Here is a 19,660-nt window from a genome sequence, read left to right as displayed (position 1 = left end):
CGTGAGAGAGAGCTGTTTCATTTGTGGTGGGAGAGAGTGGATGATATTCATTGCTATAGAGAATAGGATGGAAATGGGTAAGACGCTTTAGTCTTATTTTCTACCCTTATGATCTCTGACCCTGGGTGCTTTAACTTTTCATTCAAACTTATGTTTCATTTGTAGAAGTAGAGTTTCATGACAAACTTGCAATTCTTAAATGTCATCTCAATTTGTCAGTTGCTTTATACTCATACTTTTCAGAAACTTATATGCATTAGAATTGTTGCATTGTGTGAATAAAGACCATATGAGGGCGAAGTCTTGTAGTAAATGTCTTCTATAAATCGAATGACTTTATTTGTGCAAAGTCTTACCTGGTCATAGGTGGGAAATTTATAAAAACTGGGGTAACATATGACCAAAATGTAACCTTTTCTCTTCCCCCCCCCATTCCATTGGGCCATTTCTTGTCAATAATTTATCCAAATAAACAAATAGATATTTAAGGCTCATCTATAGCAGTGCAGTAGACGTGTGCAAAATTGCACAACATTTGCAAGATACTGACTTACATTGAAAATGACTTTCAGTTAACATCTGTTTCAAATGATCTCTTCTAGAAAAGTCTGAAGATCAGCACTGTATTTCAGATTACAATGTGTCAGAGGCTAAAAGACAATTGGTCAAATTTATAATTTCAGAAAACTCTACCATGGTGTATTCCGATGTGACAACTGGGATGGACTCTGTCTTGGACACAAGGCACCTGGACATAATATCTCTGGTTGTCTACTGTGTGGCGTTTGTGCTTGGCCCCATTGGCAACGGCTTGGTGATCTACGTGACAAGCTGCAGGATAAAGAAGACTGTCAACTCTGTTTGGTTCCTCAATCTGGCCATGGCTGACTTCCTCTTCACTTCCTTTCTGCTCCTCTATATCATCAACATCGCCCGTGGCTATGATTGGCCTTTCGGTGACATCCTTTGCAAGTTAAACAGCATGGTGAATGTGCTCAACATGTTCGCCAGCATCTTCCTCCTTGCTGCCATCAGTCTGGACCGCTGTGTGTCCACGTGGGTGGTTGTGTGGGCCCATAACAAGTGCACACCAGGCAGGGCCGAGGTCATCTGTGTGGGGATCTGGCTAGCCTCATTGGTCTGCAGCCTCCCGTTCACCATCTTTCGGCAGATCATGCACTATGGTAATTGGACAATGTGCAGTTATTCAATTTCCCATGATTCTTCCACCTACAGGAACTTGGTTGTGTTCCGCTTCCTGCTGGGCTTTCTCATCCCGTTCCTGGTCATCATAGGCTCTTACATTGCCATATGGATACGCGCTAGGCGCCTTCAGAGAGGAACAACTCGCAGATCCCTCCGGATCATCGTCTCCGTTGTCCTGGCCTTCTTCATCTGCTGGATGCCTTTCCACGTCTTACAGTTTCTGGACATCATGGCAAATGGCAGCCCAGGCCTCAACCTGGTCGTGCATATCGGAATTCCCCTGTCCACTAGCCTGGCCTACCTCAACAGCTGCCTGAACCCCATCCTGTATGTCTTCATGTGTGACGAGTTCCAGAAGAAGCTGCGTCAGTCCGTGCTGCTTGTATTCGAGAACGCTTTTGCAGAGGACCACGGGATGAACTTTGTGTCATCAACGCGCTCCCTGAGCTCCCATCTCTCCCGGATCTCCCGTAAGTCTGAGTCTCTGGCTCCAGGAGAAGGACATTTACGCCTCACTGGTGACCAGTCTGATGTTAAAGTGGAAACCGAGGTGTGAGATGGGAGACGTCTGCAAAAGACAGGGCTAGTACATCTGTATTACAGTGTAATTTGACTGTATCTATACTGTAGTTATGAGACTTGAAATGGTCAGTAGTTGTGGTCATTGTGATTTTCATGGTGGCATTAATCAAAATCAATCAAATGCCTTTTATAAAGCCCTTTTTACATCAGTTGTCACAATGTGCTTTACAGACACCCAGCCTAAAACCTCAAAGTGCAAGCAATGCAAATGCAGTTACCGGATTTAACTTCTAATGTTGTAGTGATGTTATGTTGAAGTTATGGGGACCTTATTTTGATGTTATGGGAAAATTATGGGGATGTTATGTTGACATTATGGGGAAATTATGGGGACATTATCACACACAAACAGACAATGGCACTCCTAAACCTCTAATTTCAAAATCTTACAAGACTGTTCGACCAGACGGATCTATTAACTGTAAGTATTTTGGTATCAAAAATAAAAAAAACTCTTAAGGTCATTTATTAATTTCTTTGTTTATATTTTGCTTGTAGCTAATATAAGAGTTGACTCCTAAAAGGACTATTCGTAAGTGTTTTTCTTTGGTCAGCTAAAGGTTTTACTTCAGACGACATTCCTTTGTGATCCAAAACAAACAGAACATTTATTGCCTGTATGTGATAGATATCTTGGACCTATTTCATCCATGTGGACTGTGTTTCTGACCTACAGATGACAAAATAACTGCTGTGGAGAAATCCTTTGAATTACATTTCAGAAATCAATCAACTGTAAAAACAGCACACTGGCAGATGTATTATAGCGATAAATAAATTACAATAGCTCAATACTTTATAACTTGTTTTTACAGTTTACTTACTTTAAATTAGGGAGATGTGTGAGACTTTTCTTTTGAACGTCTATGAAAAAAAATATTCCCAAGGGCACTGCTTGTCTGGGAAACTGGTGATCCTAAAACAAATATTTACCATTGGAAGTGATTTAGAGTATCCCAGAATTTAGACAAATGTTGTACACTACGCAACCTGTTTACAACCTTTTCATGACACATTGTGGGATCGACAACAGACTATATAATGCATTACCAGATATTCTGTAATATGACAAAAAAACGTAATTATCTAAATAGAATCCCAATACACCAGTCACAGGTGAACTTGGGCCCACCAGAAGCGTGAACTTACTGAAAGTATTGCTACATTTTCAAAACGAGGACTTTGGGTCCTTAAATGTGGCTGTATATGGTAAAAATGGGCTCCATGAGGCTCCTCTGACATTGTCACACGTAATATCCTCCTTGGGGAGAGGACTAGGGCAGCGTCCTGGAGTAGATTACTTCCTCGTGACTCCTACCAGCTATTCTTTTCTCCTCCCTCTGCTGTGGGATACTGCCTGGGGGATTCCCATCTAGCGGTCGTACATTTCCTTCATCTCTTTCAGGATCTTGATGCTCTCGCTATACCTCAGCTGATTCTTGTTGGACGCTTCTTTCCATCTGAACACAGTTATGTATATTAATACAATTGAACGCAGCTAGATAAACAATGTTTACTGACAGAACTTGCATCAACTTTTTTTCCCAATCAAGATTACGTTTGGTTCAATAGTTGATATTCGACTCCCCAATCTATCCATGTCAACAAAGTAAGCTTTTGTGATTATTTAGATGCCTTGGACTTACTTTTGCCTTATCTTTTTCCAGCGTTCTATGTGGTTGTATATGAGGGGACCAGAGACAAGAGCTGTATCTGTAGACTGGTGACAAAGACAGATTGAAACAATCAACCGTTTTACTGTGGCAAATATGAAAGTGATGGCTGGGCGTAGCAGATGTTATACAGTACCTTGCTGACGATAGGCTTTTCTGTGGGCGGGATCCTCAGATTGACAGGATCTCCAGAAGGGTTGAGAGGACAGGAGGTGGGCGGAGGGAGGCGATACACATTCTGTCCCTTACCATTGAGCATGTCTGCAGCCTGGCAAGATGTAGGTGAAAACAAATACTGAACAGAGAGCGCTATTGAAAAAGATATATTTATGCCCACATTGTGGGCATCTTTGTCCTGCTTTTTGGGTGTGAGCTTACCTCCTCTTCCCCCATGCTGTGTGGGGGGCTTGGGGATGCAGCCCTCTCTCTGACCGCTGGATTGTTCCTCATCCAGGCCCGGCAAATGGGGTAAAGTGGGGTACTGGTGGTGTACTGGGCCAGGTCCACACTGCGGTCAAACAACTTGATAATGTAGGCATCTAGCAGAGAGGGAGGAGAACAAATGATTGTATATGTAGGTGAATATCTAGAGCTTGAATGGTAGTCAGTGAGTGAGAGAGAAAAGGTTTTTAAAAGTCAAACTATCTGTGTTTGGCAGGGGATTGACATCTGCAGCAGACTTACTTTGTTTATGTTGGTTGCTCTCTGTTAAGCTATCATCCATCTCTTTCCGTTTCTTTCTCCGGTGCTGTGGGAACCGTGACGATGGCCTATGACATCAACAACGAGGGAAAGGGGACAGGTCAAGGCCTTTCAGTGTCTAACAGCCACACAGTCAGATGTGTTTAAAAAAACTCAAATAAGGCTTACCGCTTCCCAGCAGAAGATGGAGACACATCCCTATGGAAGAAATTGGCAATCGGAATTACTACAGAAGTAGTGGAACTAACGGAACCACAATAGGCTATTGAGCAAGTCTAAATAGCATACTTTTAATATAAAAAATACCAGAAAATAAAGAAAAAAAATGGCCATACTTGCTCAGAGACTCTTCTGCCATCTTTGTCTCATCTTCATTTTGCTCCCTGTAAAACATCAAAAACAGCATTTCCCATCACCTAAGCTTGATTAGAGGAAAAGGAAAAGTTCCTGAAGCTGTACGTTTCAGTGTCAAGCCAGTTAATGTACTGCATCTTTCCAAATAAAATAAAAACACCAACCTCTCACTATCACTCTTCTCCACCAGCCCCTGTAATACTGCATCTAGTCGGCTGCGTGCACCACTCCCCTCTGCATCTGTCATATATAAATTAACAGTCGACTTTACTTAGGAGAGATATAATAATTCCAGTAGATACCACTGTATCGTCAGCTGAATGGGTTTTTGGATTTGAAATGTTCAAGCTCTCACCTGGCTTCTCAGTCTTGATCTTGACGTGATGCATGATCAGTCTGCCCGTCCACACTGACATTCAGAAATCCCGAAAACAAAAGATAAAATACAAGTTAGTTGGTAGCTAGCTACAACAACAAGCTTGCTAAATTGATTATATACGGGGAAACACTGATTCAAAATGTTTCTAGATATTAACGTCAAATGACCCAAAGGGACACTGTTCTTGTGCCTGGATACCGAACCTAACTTAAGTAGCTTAAGTAGCTAGTTAACGTTAGCTAACGCAAATTGAAGCAGTCTTTTCTTGAATAAGCGTGTGTAGCCGCATTATTCGACTTGTGTCTATTTGATACATAACGTTTCATCAGCAGAACATTATTGTCGAATTAATGTCTAAAGGCCACGTATCTATACATAGAACGTAGTTTTGTTACCCTCCAACAACTAGCTAGCTAGCTGCCTGGCTAGCGCGGTGGTCGGATTTGTTTCAGTAGACTTTCCTCTTCCGCGCGCAGGTCGGTTCCTGCCTGCTGGTTGGACAATGTGGAGTCGACTACACGACTATCATTGGTCCAGATTGATGTCTGTCACTACCAACTTTCTGTAGATTGGCCAGAATCGATTGTTGTTGATAATGATGTTCTCGGTAAAGATAAACTCAAGATTATCGAATCTGTCAAATAGTTGAAGAAAAAGTTTTCCTACGAGGAATGTAACATTTAGAAAATTAGAACTAATTGTCTAGACTATGTATATGATTTTCCTAATCGAACTATTTTATTTAGCCGTTTGGTTGCCTGGTAACTGACACAAGTCCAAGCCAGACAAAAACCCGGAAGGCGCAGTGTGTTTTTCTTTCATTGAATCAACCCAGGCAGTGATCAAATCGAGATGCTCAAGTAACATTTACATGGAAAGTACGTGCTTTTTAAAAACTATTTAATACGTTGTCGGTGTCAGCGATCTAGCCTTTCTAAATGAACAAACTACACTGCTCAAAAAAATAAAGGGAACACTTAAACGACACAATGTAAGTCCAAGTCAATCACACTTCTGTGAAATCAAACTGTCCACTTAGGAAGCAACACTGATAGACAATACATTTCACATGCTGTTGTGCAAATGGAATAGACAACAGGTGGAAATTATAGGCAATTAGCAAGACACCTCCAATAAAGGAGTGGTTCTGCAGGTGGGGACCACAGACCACTTCTCAGTTCCTATGCTTCCTGGCTGATGTTTTGGTCACTTTTGAATGCTGGCGGTGCTTTCACTCTAGTGGTAGCATGAGACGGAGTCTACAACCCACACAAGTGGCTCAGGTAGTGCAGCTCATCCAGGATGGCACATCAATGCGAGCTGTGGCAAGAAGTCTTGCTGTGTCTGTCAGCGTAGTGTCCAGAGCATGGAGGCGCTACCAGGAGACAGGCCAGTACATCAGGAGACGTGGAGGAGGCCGTAGGAGGGCAACAACCCAGCAGCAGAACCGCTACCTCCGCCTTTGTGCAAGGAGGAGCAGGAGGAGCACTGCCAGAGCCCTGCAAAATGACCTCCAGCAGGCCACAAATGTGCATGTGTCTGCTCAAACGGTCAGAAACAGACTCCATGAGGGTGGTATGAGGGCCCGACGTCCACAGGTGGGGGTTGTGCTTACAGCCCAACACCGTGCAGGACGTTTGGCATTTGCCAGAGAACACCAAGATTGGCAAATTCGCCACTGGTGCCCTGTGCTCTTCACAGATGAAAGCAGGTTCACACTGAGCACGTGACAGATGTGACAGAGTCTGGAGACGCCGTGGAGAACGTTCTGCTGCCTGCAACATCCTCCAGCATGACCGCTTTGGCGGTGGGTCAGTCATGGTGTGGGGTGGCATTTCTTTGGGGGTCCGCACAGCCCTCCATGTGCTCGCCAGAGGTAGCCTGACTGCCATTAGGTACCGAGATGAGATCCTCAGACCCCTTGAGAGACCATATGCTGGTGCGGTTGGCCCTGGGTTCCTCCTAATGCAAGACAATGCTAGACCTCATGTGGCTGGAGTGTGTCAGCAGTTCCTGCAAGAGGAAGGCATTGATGCTATGGACTGGCCCGCCCGTTCCCGAGACCAGAATCCAATTGAGCAGATCTGGGACATCATGTCTCGCTCCATCCACCAACACCACGTTGCACCACAGACTGTCCAGGAGTTGGAGGATGCTTTAGTCCAGGTCTGGGAGGAGATCCCTCAGGAGACCATCCGCCACCTCATCAAGAGCATGCCCAGGTGTTGTAGGGAGGTCATACAGGCACGTGGAGGCCACACACACTACTGAGCCTCATTTTGACTTGTTTTAAGGACATTACATCAAAGTTGGATCAGCCTGTAGTGTGGTTTTCCACTTTAATTTTGAGTGTGACTCCAAATCCAGACCTCCATGGGTTGATAAATTGGATTTCCATTGATTATTTTTGTGTGATTTTGTTGTCAGCACATTCAACTATGTAAAGAAAAAAGTATTTAATAACATTATTTCTTTCATTCAGATCTAGGATGTGTTGTTTAAGTGTTCCCTTTATTTTTTTGAGCAGTATAGTTTTAAACTGCAATGCTGTTAGCTAGCTAAGTTACAGGGATAACTTTTTTGCAGTGCCAGCTAGCTCTTTTCACTCGCTTGTTAAATCAAATGCATGTGTGCTAACTACACACTCTTTAACACTGTCTCATCCTATGATTATAACAAAGAGTAGTCTACATGTGGGCTATAACACTTTTCTGCCCAGTGTGTGAGTTAGTGCATGAAATCCAGGTGAGACGTGGAACAAATGAAAAGGAATGCGGAGCTACCGTTTTCAAAACCAGAACGATGTGTTTTTACCACAATGAAAATGGTCACCTTTTGTGTCTCTTCCTCTCTTAGTGGTGCTGCTCTGTTCACGAGGAAGAATCCCTTTCCGCCAGACCCGCCTCTGGGAAAAACACACTACAACCCCTCATGCACCAAGAAGCTTTTTATTTTATTTTTATTTCACCTTTATTTAACCAGGTAGGCTAGTTGAGAACAAGTTGTCATTTGCAACTGCGACCTGGCCAAGATAAAGCATAGCAATTCGACACATACAACAGCAGAGTTAGACATGGAATAAACAAAACATACAGTCAATAACACAGGAGAACAAAAGAAAACAAGTCTATATACAGTGAGTGCAAATGAGGTAAGTTAAGGCAATAAATAGGCCATGGTGGTGAAGTAATTACAATATAGCAATTAAACACTGGAATGGTAGATGTGCAGAAGATGAATGTGCAAGTGGAGATACTGGGGTGCAAAGGAGCAAGATAAATAAATACAGTATGGGGATGAGGTAGGTAGATAGATGGGCTGTTTACAGATGGGCTATGTACAGGTGCAGTGATCTGTGAGCGGCTCTGACAGCTGGTGCTTAAAGCTAGTGAGGGAGATATGAGTCTCCAGCTTCAGAGATTTTTGCTTCCAAAGCAACAGAGGAAAACCGTAAGAACTGAACTATGGGGCTGTCGGGGTCTTTTCCAAATACACATACTCCAATACAGTAAATATATGGATTGTCAGTATAGTCTCCTGATCAAACTTTAGCTTTTTTTCCTGGTTTGTCTTAGACCTGAACCCTGTTGGCCTTGCCCAGCTGTCCAGCCCTCCTCCTCTCCAGACACACTCACTAACCCTAGAGGACCTGTGCTTCCTTGGGGCAGCCAACCACTTCGTCCTCTGTCCTCCTGCCACAGAGGCCCAGCGTAGTTTTAGAGTCCTGGCCCTCCACTGATCTTGTGTCCTCCCCGGCATACACTGCCGCCTCCCCGAACACAGACACACTGACACAGGACCCAACATCAGGAAAGTCCCTGGTCTCCACTGGGGGAGGAGAGCAGGAAGATTCAGTGTTGGCAAAGTATGCTTAATTCTATTTCTCAAATTACATAATGGTAATTTATGTTTTATTTGTGACGTCATACAGTATTTGTGACCCTGCATCCTTATGTATGTCTTCATTGTAGTGTGTATAATAATATCCACAATAAGCTTGCAGTTGACGAGTATAGGATTTTTGTATTGCTTTATGGTGTTATGCCCTTTACATGTCTCATTAGTAACTACAATAATTCCTTTTCCAGGTACATTGAACGCTTTCGTCACGGAAGGCCGCAGAGTCAAGAGGAACGTCTGCAGATGTCGGCGATGGTGGGAGAGGGCCAGCAGCCTTTCGGGTGGATGTCCTCCTCCCCTCTACCCTCCTGTTCTACACCCACTCAAACCACTGACAAAGGTACTTCACTTGGATCATCTCATTGAAACTCACTAAAAGTTTTGTTGGCTCTATAAAACAAGGAATCTAGTGACCGTTGTGATGCATTTGACCTACTGTCTTGCTCTGCTCTCCATTTCAAATCAAAGTTTATTGGTCGTGTACACAGTTTAGCAGATGTTATAGCGGGTGCAGTGAACATCTTATGTCACTAGCTCCTAACAATGCAGTCAAATGTCAAACAGTTAAAAAAAACATATTTAAGGAAAGAAATCAAGAATGTCAGGACGAATCCAGTTAACAACCCAAATAGCACTATCAAAATGCAATCTATACACTGGATGAATATGTACAGCAGTAGATATATTAGAGTGAGATATATCAAGAATCCAGTATATAAATACATTTGCTGTGTGTGTATAAACAGTAAAATACAATTTCTCATTCATTCCCTATTTCTTTATGTACACAGGCCTTTCCCTTAGAAAAGACTCAGCCACCACCCTCAGTCCAGTTGGGCAGTTTTGGCATGGCACCACCCTCATGCAGGGGACTCCTTGATCTTAGTGCCATGGTGTGCGACGAACCTTGTCGTTACAAGTGTAAATTAAATTGGTGGGGTCAGTGTAGCCATCTAGTGGTGTTAATCAGAACAACATTGTTCTGTTCATGCTATGTTTTGGTAAGAGTTTGTGTTTGAGATGGTGAGATATATTGGTATTGGACAGGTTTATGTAATGCTGTCAAGTGTGCAAGAGCCAGAATGGCTGAGATGTATTGGAAGAAAGACTCCTCATGCAGAGTGCCTCTCCTCATAAATATTTGCATACCAACACCAGACGACATGTCCAGCCCAACCAATGTGTTTATATGAACTAGTTAGAAGCTGTTCCCTTTGATTATGCAACTGTGTTTGATGCCTTTGTTGATACCACTTCTGGTCAAAACACCGCTCCATATCCAGCTTGCTGCATATTCCTGAGGGAATGCGCTAAACTCGATATGCAACTGACATGAACTTTTATAGAACCGATCCATAAAGCGTTTTCAAAACGGAACCCGCTGAGGTCTCACAGTTACACAACATTGTGAATGTTCTAGAATGTTGGTGATAGAAATGGTGCCTCTGGTGCACTCACTGGCCTCTCTTTTTCTGATGCCCTGGCAGGGCCTGTCAGACTCCTCTCACGGTGACCTTGGAGACTCTGAGATACTGCATCTACAGGAGAAGGCCAGTAGTCTGCTACACAGAGGTAGATATGCTGGGAGAAATGGAATACACTGAGCAGGGTTGGGGTCAATTAAATGTAATTCAGTCAGTTGCAATGTGGAGAATTGGATTAGTCTTACAAAAAATACATTTTATGTTTTCAGTGAGCACTCACTCAGTAGTGGATCTATCCCCATCAGCTCTGAGGGCCTGGGCTGCTCCAATTTGCCCTCCCCTGTGAGCATAGATGAGCCAATCCGAAGGCCTATAATTACCAGTCTTATCAACTCAACCACTGGTGAGCCATGGGGATTGGGAAGTTCAAAACATCTGATTTGCATGAATTTCCCTTGTCTCAACCACATGATATTGCTTTTTCAAACTCCCAGAGTCACTGTTATTCTGTGCTCTTGCCACGTCCCTCATTTCTCATGGTCACGATTTACTTTCCTTTAGCAACTTTCTTTATTCTCACTTTATATCTGAATACACATTGCAATAATTCCTCTTGTGCAATCGCTTCCTCAAGTTGTGGGGAACCTAAGCTCAGCTCATGCCCAAACTGTCCTTGGTTGGTCCCCCTGACCCCCGCACACGCCCAGAGGAGGACATCCTGTTTCAGTGGCATCTGAGGAGGAAGATGGAGCAGGCCAGTCAGTGGTTTCAGTCACACCCACAGCAGGTTCACACCCTTCATCAGCACTCTGTCAGCTGGCAGGCACACAAGGTACTTACCCCCCTGTCTACTACACCTGCTATTAGAAAGATGTTTTGAAGTCTCTTTGAAATGTCTGCCATTGTGTGGTAGGATTTTCCAATGCATTTAGCTAATCACAGATAATTTGATTTGTTTCCCTTCGTTAGGTACAGCGGAATTCCCACCCTGCATATTCCACTCATATAGTTACCCGCTCCTTCACCCCAGCCCCCCAGGAGACCAGTGTCCCCCATGGACCGTTCTCCCCTGCAGCTGCCCTCTCCCTCCCCATCTCCAACCCCACCGTCTCCAAGTTGCAGCCGGATACCCTGGTCTGTCTCCCCACATGCACCTCCTCTGTGACATCCTTCCTTATACCGCTCAGCCCCGCTCCCCTCCACCCAGCCACCATAGGAGGCCAAAGAGGAGGGAGGTCTCTTGGGCCGACCGGACCGTCAGGCAGCCCAAAGCCCAGTTCAGCTCCACAGACACCTCCACTGAGGAGCCCACTAGTAAACATGAGTCCTCTCCACCACCGCCCGCCTCGTCTGAGACTACAGAGGAATAGTGGGCAGTTCAACAGAGGAGAACCGAGAGGACAAAAAAGGAGACACTACAGGAGGAGAGGAGTGAGAAGCGGACAGGGCCGTCCTGCAGAAAGAAGAAATCAGCCAGGTATGACCTGTATCTAAGAGGGGTGACATTTTGATTGAATGACATGTGAAGCAGATGCGTTATGTGGCCCCGTCGGAAAACTCAATGACAATATCTCTGTGGGCATCACGTTGGTGATGCGGACCATGCTGAGAGGCCCAGCTTTACAGATTGGAGTGTGAGCCAACACAGCACCAGAGGTAAAGACAGGGTCACCCCATGGAGAGATGAGCCCAGCAGAGACTGGGGGCAACAGGAAAGCGGGCCAGGGGTAGTGAGAGAGGGCCACCACCCTCTCCCATTCACATTACCCTGGGACAGGTCAGTTAACACCGTGGGTCATCAGCATCACCGATGCTAGATGCCATTAATACATTGAAGAAAGACTGTTATTCATTTTTCAGTGTTACAATAATATTCATTTACTTTATTAATTTATCCAGGTTAGTTTAATTTAAATAAAGATATTAGTTGAGTAAAGCATATTAATTTACCTTGGCAGGTAGTTTCAGAGGTACTGTTCCTGACCACGGACTCTCCGGACCCGCCCAGAACCCCTGTGTCCTCTGACTCTCCCAGATACACGCCCCCACAGTCCCCCGCCCCGCCTCCCAGTGCACAGCAGCCCCGGGAGGTCGTAGCTCAGCTGCTGCAGGAGGCTGAAGGTGAGACTGCCTGGTGCAGTGGGGACTGCTGACCTTAACTCTCTAGGTAGCAGAGGTGGAATAGACTCTGGCTGTATAATACAGTGTGTATATATAGCCTCCAGTCAAGTTCCACCAGGACTGAATCCAAAAGAACTTTTTCCTGAAAATTCCATTCCTATACATGCATTACTTACTCTAAATAATAAGTTAGGATTTTGCACCTAAATGCTAAAGGGGTCTTTTGCTAACTATATAGGGCGGCATATCAATTGAGTGATGCCATAGTCTTCTGTTACAGGAGTACATTGACCGTGTGGATCAGTGACAGTTATCTATTTTCACTTCACCTTGCTGGTGTTCATGTGTACATTTCTGGCTATTTATACCTTTGTACAATTAACATGTGATCTAATATAACATATTATGAACACCTGGCATAGCTTTGCTGGAAAGTAACTAAAGTTAGAACAAAAAGAATCGGTCATGGAATCAACTGCTCCTAAAGTTACTTTTGTTATCTGCACAGTGACATTTTAACTACATATTTCCCCCCCCCCCCTTAAGATTCAGACGAGCAGGAGTTTAAAGACGACCCCTTACTGAAGGTCTTAAGGCAGCAGAGGAAGTGGGTGAAGGAGCAAATCAGGTAAAGTACTGGTATATGTTCCCTAGATACAGTACATTCTTCGTCATTTATTTCATTGACCTTTCCAATACTCATTAAGATAATGAACTTAATATATTTTCAGGGTAATTACAGTGCCTTCAGAAAGTATTCACTTTTTTCCACATTTTGTGTTACAGCCTGAATTTAAAATGGATTAAATAGAGATTTTTTGGGGGGCACTGGCTTACACAATACCCCGTAGTGTCAAAGTGGAATTATGTTATTAGAAATCTTTACAAATTAATGAAAAATTAAAAGCTGAAAAATGTCTTGCGTCAAGTATTCAACCCCTTTGTTATGGCAAGCCTAAATAAATTCAGGAGTAAAAATGTGCTTAACAAGTCACATAATAAGTTGCATGATCTCAATCTGTGTGCAATAATAGTGTTTAGCATGATTTCTGAATGACTACCTCATCTCTGTACCCCACACATACAATTATCTTTAAGGTCCCTCAGTTGAGCAGTGAATTTCAAACACAGATTCGACCACAATGGCCAGGGAGGTTTTCCAATGCCTCGCAAAGAAGGGCATATATTGGTAGATGGGTAAACGAAGAGGAAGAAAAAAAGCAGACATTGAGTATCCCTTTGAGCATAGTGAAGTTATTAGTTACACTTTGGATGGTGTATCAATACACCCAGTCACTACAAAGATCCAGGTGTCCTTGCTTACTCAGTTGCCGGAGAGGAAGGAGACCGCTCAGGGATTTCACCATGAGGCCAATGGTGACTTTAAAACAGTTACAGAGTTTAATGGCTGTGATAGGAAATAACTGGGGATTGGTCAACCACATTGTAGTTACTCCACAATACTAACCTAAATGACAGTGAAAAGAAGGAAGCCTGTACAGAATAAAAATATTCCAAAACATACATTGTGTTTGCAATAAGGTATTAAAAGGTAAAACTGCAAAAAATGTGGCAAAGAAATTCACTTTTTGTCCTGAATACAAAGTGCTATGTTTGGGGCAAATCCAATACAACACATTACTGAGTACCCTTCTCCATATTGTCAAGCATAGTGGTGGCTGCATTATGTTATGGGTATGCTTGTAATCGTTAAGGACTGGGGAGTTTTTCAGGATAAAAAAAACTGAATGGAGCTAAACACATGCAAAATCCTAGAGGAAAACCTGCTTCAGTCTACTTTCCACTGGGAGATGAATTCAAATAAAATTTTATTGGTCACATACACATGGTTAGCAGATGTTACTGCGAGTGTAGCGAAATGCTTGTGCTTCTATTTCCGACAGTGCAGTAATAGCTAACTATTAATCTAACAATTTCACAACTACCTTGTATACACACAAGTGTAAAGGGATGAATAAGAATATGTACATATATGGATGAGCTATGGCTGTGCGGCATAGGCAAGATGCAGTAGATGGTATAGAGTACAGTATATACATATGAGATGAGTAATGTAGGGTATGTAAACATGATATAAAGTGGCATTGTTTAAAGTGACAAGTGATACATTTATTACATCCAATTTATTACATGAATTATTAAAGTGGCTAGAGATTTGAGTCTGTTGGCAGCAGCCACTCTGTTAGTGATGGCTGTTTAACAGTCTGATGGCCTTGAGATAGAAGCTGTTTTTCAGTCTCTACGTCCCAGCTTTGATGCACTGATCTCGCCTTCTGGATGATAGCAGGGTGAACAGGCAGTGGCTCGGGTGGTTGTTGTCCTTGATCTTTTTGGCCTTCCTGTGATATCGGGTGCTGTAGGTGTCCTGGAGGGCAGGTAGTTTGTCCCCGGTGATGCATTGTGCAGACCTCACTACCCTCTGGTGAACCTTACGGTTGTGGGCGGCGCAGTTGCCGTACAGCCCGCAGTTGGTGATACAGCCCGACAGGATGCTCTCGATTGTGCATCTGTAAACGTTTGTAACGGTTTTCGGTGACAAGCCAAATTTCTTCAGCCCCCTGAGGTTGAAGAGACGCGCTCTGTGTCGCTGTCTGTGTGGGTGGACTATTTCAGTTTGTCCGTGATGTGTACGCCGATTCACTTGTCAGCAAGACAGTAACCTAAAACATAAGGCCAAATCTACACTGGAGTTGGTTTCCAAGAAGGTCAATGTTCCTGAGTGGCTGAGTAACAGTTTTGAATTAAATCGACTTGAAAATCTATGGCAAGACCTGAAAATGGTTGTCTCGCAATGATCAACAACCCATTTGACAGAGTTTGAAATGAATAATGGGCAAATGTTACGCAATCCAGGTGTTAAAAGCTCTTAGAGACTTACCCAGAAAGATTCACAGCTGTAATCACTGCCAAAGGTGCGTCTACAAATTTCTGTATTTCATTTTCAATAAATGTGGAATAATTTCTAAAAACATAGATGGTTGAGAATTTTTTTTTCATCAATTGTGAATTCAGGCTGTAACAGAACAAAATGTGGAATAAGTCCAGGGGTATGAATACTTTCTGAAGGCACTGTATACAGTCTTATTCTAAAATGGTTTAAATACAAAAAAAATCCTCAGCAATCTACACACAATATCCCATAATGACAAAGCAAAAACAGGTTTTTAGAACAGGACAATGACCCTAAGCACACAGCCAAGACAATGCAGGAGTGACTTCGGGACAAGTCTCTGAATGTCCTTGAGTGGCCCAGCCAGAGCCCGGACTTGAACCTGATCGAACATCTCTGGAGAGACCTGAAAATAGCTGTGCAGCGATGCTCCCCATCCAACCTGACAGAGCTTGAGGATCTGCAGAGAACAATGGGAGAAACTCCCCAAATACAGGTGTGCCAAGCTTGTAGCGTCATACCCAAGAAGACTCGGTTGTTATCGCTGCCAAAGGTGCTTCAACAAAGTACTGAGTAAAGGGTCTGAATACTTATGTAAATGTCATATTTCAGTTCTTTATTTGTAATACATTTGCAAAAAATTCTAAAAACCTGTTTTTGCTTGGTCATTCTGGGATATTGTATGTAGATTGAAGGGAAAAAACGATTTAATCTATTTTAGAATAAAGCTGTAACATAAAAAAATTGGGGAAAAGTCAAGGGGTCCGAATACTTTCCGAATGCACTGTATTGTTAAATCATGTGTTATGCCGATTGTTTTGTCTTTGGAGTAAAATTGTACCTTTTTTTTTTTTCATTGCAGACACAGATATGGTTCCTAGAGTGATATAATATTTGGCTATGCAAAGCGTTGAAGCAACCTTGGAACATGCTCTAAAAATAGATGTTTTTTCTTTCAGCGAGGTGGAGTCACTGTTGGATGAATTCCAGGAAGCGTGATCACTGGTGGTGAGCACACACATGGAACAAAAACAACAATCAATTCAACAGCATTTTTATTTTTGTACCGAAATATATAGTGCATTTATTTTTTGTTAACAAATTCTCTTTTTACAATGACTAGTTAGAAAATATACAACAATCTTACTGTTGGGTTTTGTGAACATACTTGATAATCTGAGTGTTATAACATTTACACATGATTTAGAGGGCATACACACGCCACACAATCAAATCAACATTTTTAATTGTTTTATATCATATTTACAATGAATGGTTCCATAAAAATATTAAGATTGATGAGTTAATTGTGATTCTTTAGGATGAGGGATGCTTTTAAATGAGGAATCTGTCCTGTTAATATGTACAAACCTCAGAGCGAGAGGGAGCAGGGAATTTTAATGGTGTGACGGCTTAGTTAATGGGTGTTTTGGTACAGGCAGGCACCAACTCCTTTGAGTGTTTGACATGTCTGTTGGAGGAGAGCGTGCCTGTATTTTTGCTTCTATCCTTATTTGGTGTGTGTACAGTTTACCAAGCTACCAATTACTTCACACTGGAAGAAGTTAAGCTACACTAAAGTTACCCATAACTACATTTTTATTTTCTTTAACTAAAGTTAATTTGAAAAATTGCAAACTACTTTGCGATAAACTATATTTCAATTTGAAATGTCAGACTACAAATTGCAAGAACAGATCACTCTGGAGTAAGATGTTAACAATGTGTAATTTAGCATATTAAATTAAACAACTGTTTCAAATGAGAATTAGAAAGGGGTAATACTGAAAAAGAAAGGGAAATTATTGCCTACTTCACCCATATTTTCTATTTGCAAAAAAAGTGTGTAGTTAACTTTTTTTTGCCGTGTAGCGAACTACTAAATACTGCCAAGATATGAACTGCCACCAAGCTACTGCAAAATGTAGTTAAATTACTAGTTGAACTACATGTAGTTTACTACCCCCTCCCCCCACAACAATGGTTCCTATGGATTGTGTGTTTGTTCCTATGGTGTGTATGCTCATGGTTCTGAGTGGGACAGGTGTGTGGAGTTCTCCCTCTGCAACATAGGGGCAGATATGATGAGGATGCCTTCAGGCGACACAGCCGACTCCAGAGCCATGGAGTCCACTCCCTCTGGAATCCTGTAGCGCCGGTTGAACTGTCGCGTCACCAGCCCCGACCCATCCTGAAAACACACGTTATTGTGAACACAGTCAGTGAGGAATGCCCGTTTTCAGGCTAACAAGTGGCCTGGTTTCCAGTCTGTTTGGTCAGTAGTTGTCTGAAGCAGAAACAGACTGCATAGCAACCAGGCTATATTCAATGTCTGTCATCACACTATGGCAGTGTGATTATGAACAGAGAACAACTCTTGCATAATACATGTAACACAGTAGTTGCTTACTTTTTTCTCTTTGTGTTTCCCTTGGACCTCCACAAAGTCTCCCGTCACCTTGACCATCAGCTCCTCTGGGTTGAAGTGTTTTACATCAACCTGAACTGTGAATCGACTGTGGTCACAACACACCTGGCAACAGGGGATGATACCCAATATTACTACGCAAATGGACACTATTGCTGCTCTATTACTGCTGGTTTAATCTTCTTATGTAATTCAATTTAAACGATAAGAAAATGCAAGAGCACCTGCAGTAAATGGGAATTCATTAAAATGTCAGTAGAATATAGAAAGTAAAACATAAAATTCATTAATCAAGGCTACCTCATTGATACAGAACAAAGTCATGAAAAATGAATCCAGAAATTGTTTAATCAGTGAGAAATTAGAGCACCGCATGCATGCAGTGTAACGGGAATAAACCTACCTGTGCAGAGCCAGTGTGCTCCGTCACTGGGGTGAGCAGCTCCGACGGCGTGAATGAGTACAGCCCGAATGTCCCGTTCAGCCCGGGAAGAAGAGGCGGCAGGACCCTCTCCCATGCGATACCGCTGGCTGGAAAAGTGGGTGGCAGATCGAAGTCCATTTCGCGTCTGAGGTAAAAAATAAAATATGCAGTGATTACTACAGCCTTTCACACCCGTATGGGCCGGGGATGTTACGAATATTCTAGGCCACAGGGAGAAATAGCATATGGGAAAATGATAGTCCAATAAATGTAGGTCTATTCGAGAAACTATTAGCCTAATTGAAGTTAGAATGAAGCAAGAAATAATTCAACCATAATATACCCGCTTCTTCACTGCTGAGGTTCAGAAAGTGATTGATTCGTACAAAGCTACAGCGATGGTTTTTATAGTCCTTGTCAAATCTGGAATGTTGCAGTAAATAATACCGAATCCGCTTGAACCTCAAAGACCTTTGAAATTGTTGCTGGGTAGGGTCACCGTGTAAAATCCCGTCTGAGACGTAGAGTCGTTAGCACTTACCGTTATGAGATGCCTGCAAGTCCTATTATGTTCTGACTGCTAATAGGCTGGATTGCTGCGTCCGTGTATCTGACTCTACCCTTTTCCCTGACATAAACTGTGGAAGTGCCAGTTAAGGGCTGTATTTATGATAGCAGGAGTTACATAATGAGGCGGGAACTTCGCTGTGGGGCACCCTGCATTGCTTTGGATTCACCACCAGACCCCCTGGGAATTATGATTTTGTTTTAGATGTGATCAAATTCTTCGATAGCGTAGGGACCTGCCTTAAGGAACACTCCTCCCTATCATATCAACCTATATATGAAGAACTGCTACCATATTCTCCGTTAAAATCATATAGTGTACGTGCACCTCTTTAATTAACCTTACATTGACGTTTTCCTTGACACACCTGTTGGGGAGCCCCTTTTGGTGATTTGGCAATTGGCATTCAACACTGCCAAAAGCGGTAATCTCAATACAGTGTTCTGCCAGGCAACAGTTCAAACGCTTCCTTCTAGGGATAGACTGCATAACGGACTGGACTGCTCAATAATTGCTGCTACAGATTCCTTAAACTGATTAAATATTGCAATTTTATTTTGACAGGCTTAATTGGAATGATGATATCCATTAGGCCTACACTGATTAAACTGTGCTTATCCCGGGTTATCAACTGGGGCATGGGATTTTTTTTTTTTTTACCTCCGCTTATTAAACAGGTTGAACAAGGTCACAAACATTGTCAATGTCACACCCTGTAACAATATTTTACCAAACACTAGAATATTAAAGATGTTACAATATTTATTTTATAGGTCTACATACTTCAGATGTTTCTGTTACATTGTTTTTGTAATGATCTTTTGATCAATGTGAAGCAGGTGTTAAGCACACTAATCTTCAATCACATTGGCCTTATTTGGAAATCTTTCTATTCGAAAGAAAAATGATTCAATATTTGTATTAATTCTATAATTTCAACAGAGATGATAGAAATCCCAAAGAGAGGGATGAACAAATCTGTGATTAA

General features: G+C 42.6%; 3 protein-coding genes and 1 long non-coding RNA gene across 8 annotated transcripts; 2 read left to right on the top strand and 2 right to left on the bottom strand.

Annotated features, from left to right (window-relative positions):
• On the top strand, positions 1-2,587 carry LOC106605612 (C3a anaphylatoxin chemotactic receptor). The gene is made up of 2 exons (XM_014201447.2): positions 1-77; positions 684-2,587. The coding sequence occupies exons 1-2, from the start codon at positions 41-43 to the stop codon at positions 1,760-1,762; spliced, it is 1,116 nt and encodes a 371-aa protein (XP_014056922.2). The 5' UTR covers positions 1-40; the 3' UTR covers positions 1,763-2,587.
• lin37 (lin-37 DREAM MuvB core complex component) lies at positions 2,239-5,331 on the bottom strand. 2 transcript variants are annotated; one of them, NM_001146567.1, is given in 10 exon segments: positions 2,600-3,248; positions 3,435-3,508; positions 3,598-3,729; positions 3,840-4,000; positions 4,146-4,231; positions 4,332-4,361; positions 4,499-4,546; positions 4,682-4,757; positions 4,873-4,926; positions 5,292-5,331. In NM_001146567.1, coding segments are annotated over 9 exon segments (729 nt in total). In that variant the 5' UTR covers positions 4,907-4,926; positions 5,292-5,331; the 3' UTR covers positions 2,600-3,160.
• Positions 5,332-5,475: 144 nt separating this feature from the next.
• Positions 5,476-16,551, top strand: LOC106605613 (uncharacterized). 2 transcript variants are annotated; one of them, XR_001328904.2, is made up of 11 exons: positions 5,476-5,774; positions 7,753-8,047; positions 8,472-8,761; positions 8,985-9,136; positions 10,284-10,368; positions 10,490-10,623; positions 10,855-11,052; positions 11,190-11,997; positions 12,179-12,341; positions 12,888-12,969; positions 16,212-16,551. It is a non-coding gene; the product is annotated as an uncharacterized lncRNA (long non-coding RNA). The 2 variants fall into 2 exon arrangements; XR_001328901.2 differs by having other exon boundaries at positions 5,477-5,774; positions 7,753-7,878.
• On the bottom strand, positions 16,291-19,430 carry hspb6l (small heat shock protein-like). Of its 3 annotated transcripts, none has more exons than XM_014201375.2 (4): positions 18,646-19,430; positions 18,084-18,249; positions 17,663-17,785; positions 16,291-17,443 (listed from the first exon to the last, which is right to left on the bottom strand). In XM_014201375.2, the coding sequence occupies exons 2-4, from the start codon at positions 18,240-18,242 to the stop codon at positions 17,276-17,278; spliced, it is 450 nt and encodes a 149-aa protein (XP_014056850.1). In that variant the 5' UTR covers positions 18,243-18,249; positions 18,646-19,430; the 3' UTR covers positions 16,291-17,275.
• Positions 19,431-19,660: the final 230 nt, after the last annotated feature.

The sequence above is a fragment of the Salmo salar genome, chromosome ssa05 (genome assembly GCF_905237065.1).
Source record: "Salmo salar chromosome ssa05, Ssal_v3.1, whole genome shotgun sequence".
NCBI lineage: Eukaryota > Metazoa > Chordata > Actinopteri > Salmoniformes > Salmonidae > Salmo > Salmo salar.
Note: the sequence above shows the minus strand (reverse complement) of the source record. Positions and strands in the feature narration are given on the sequence as shown.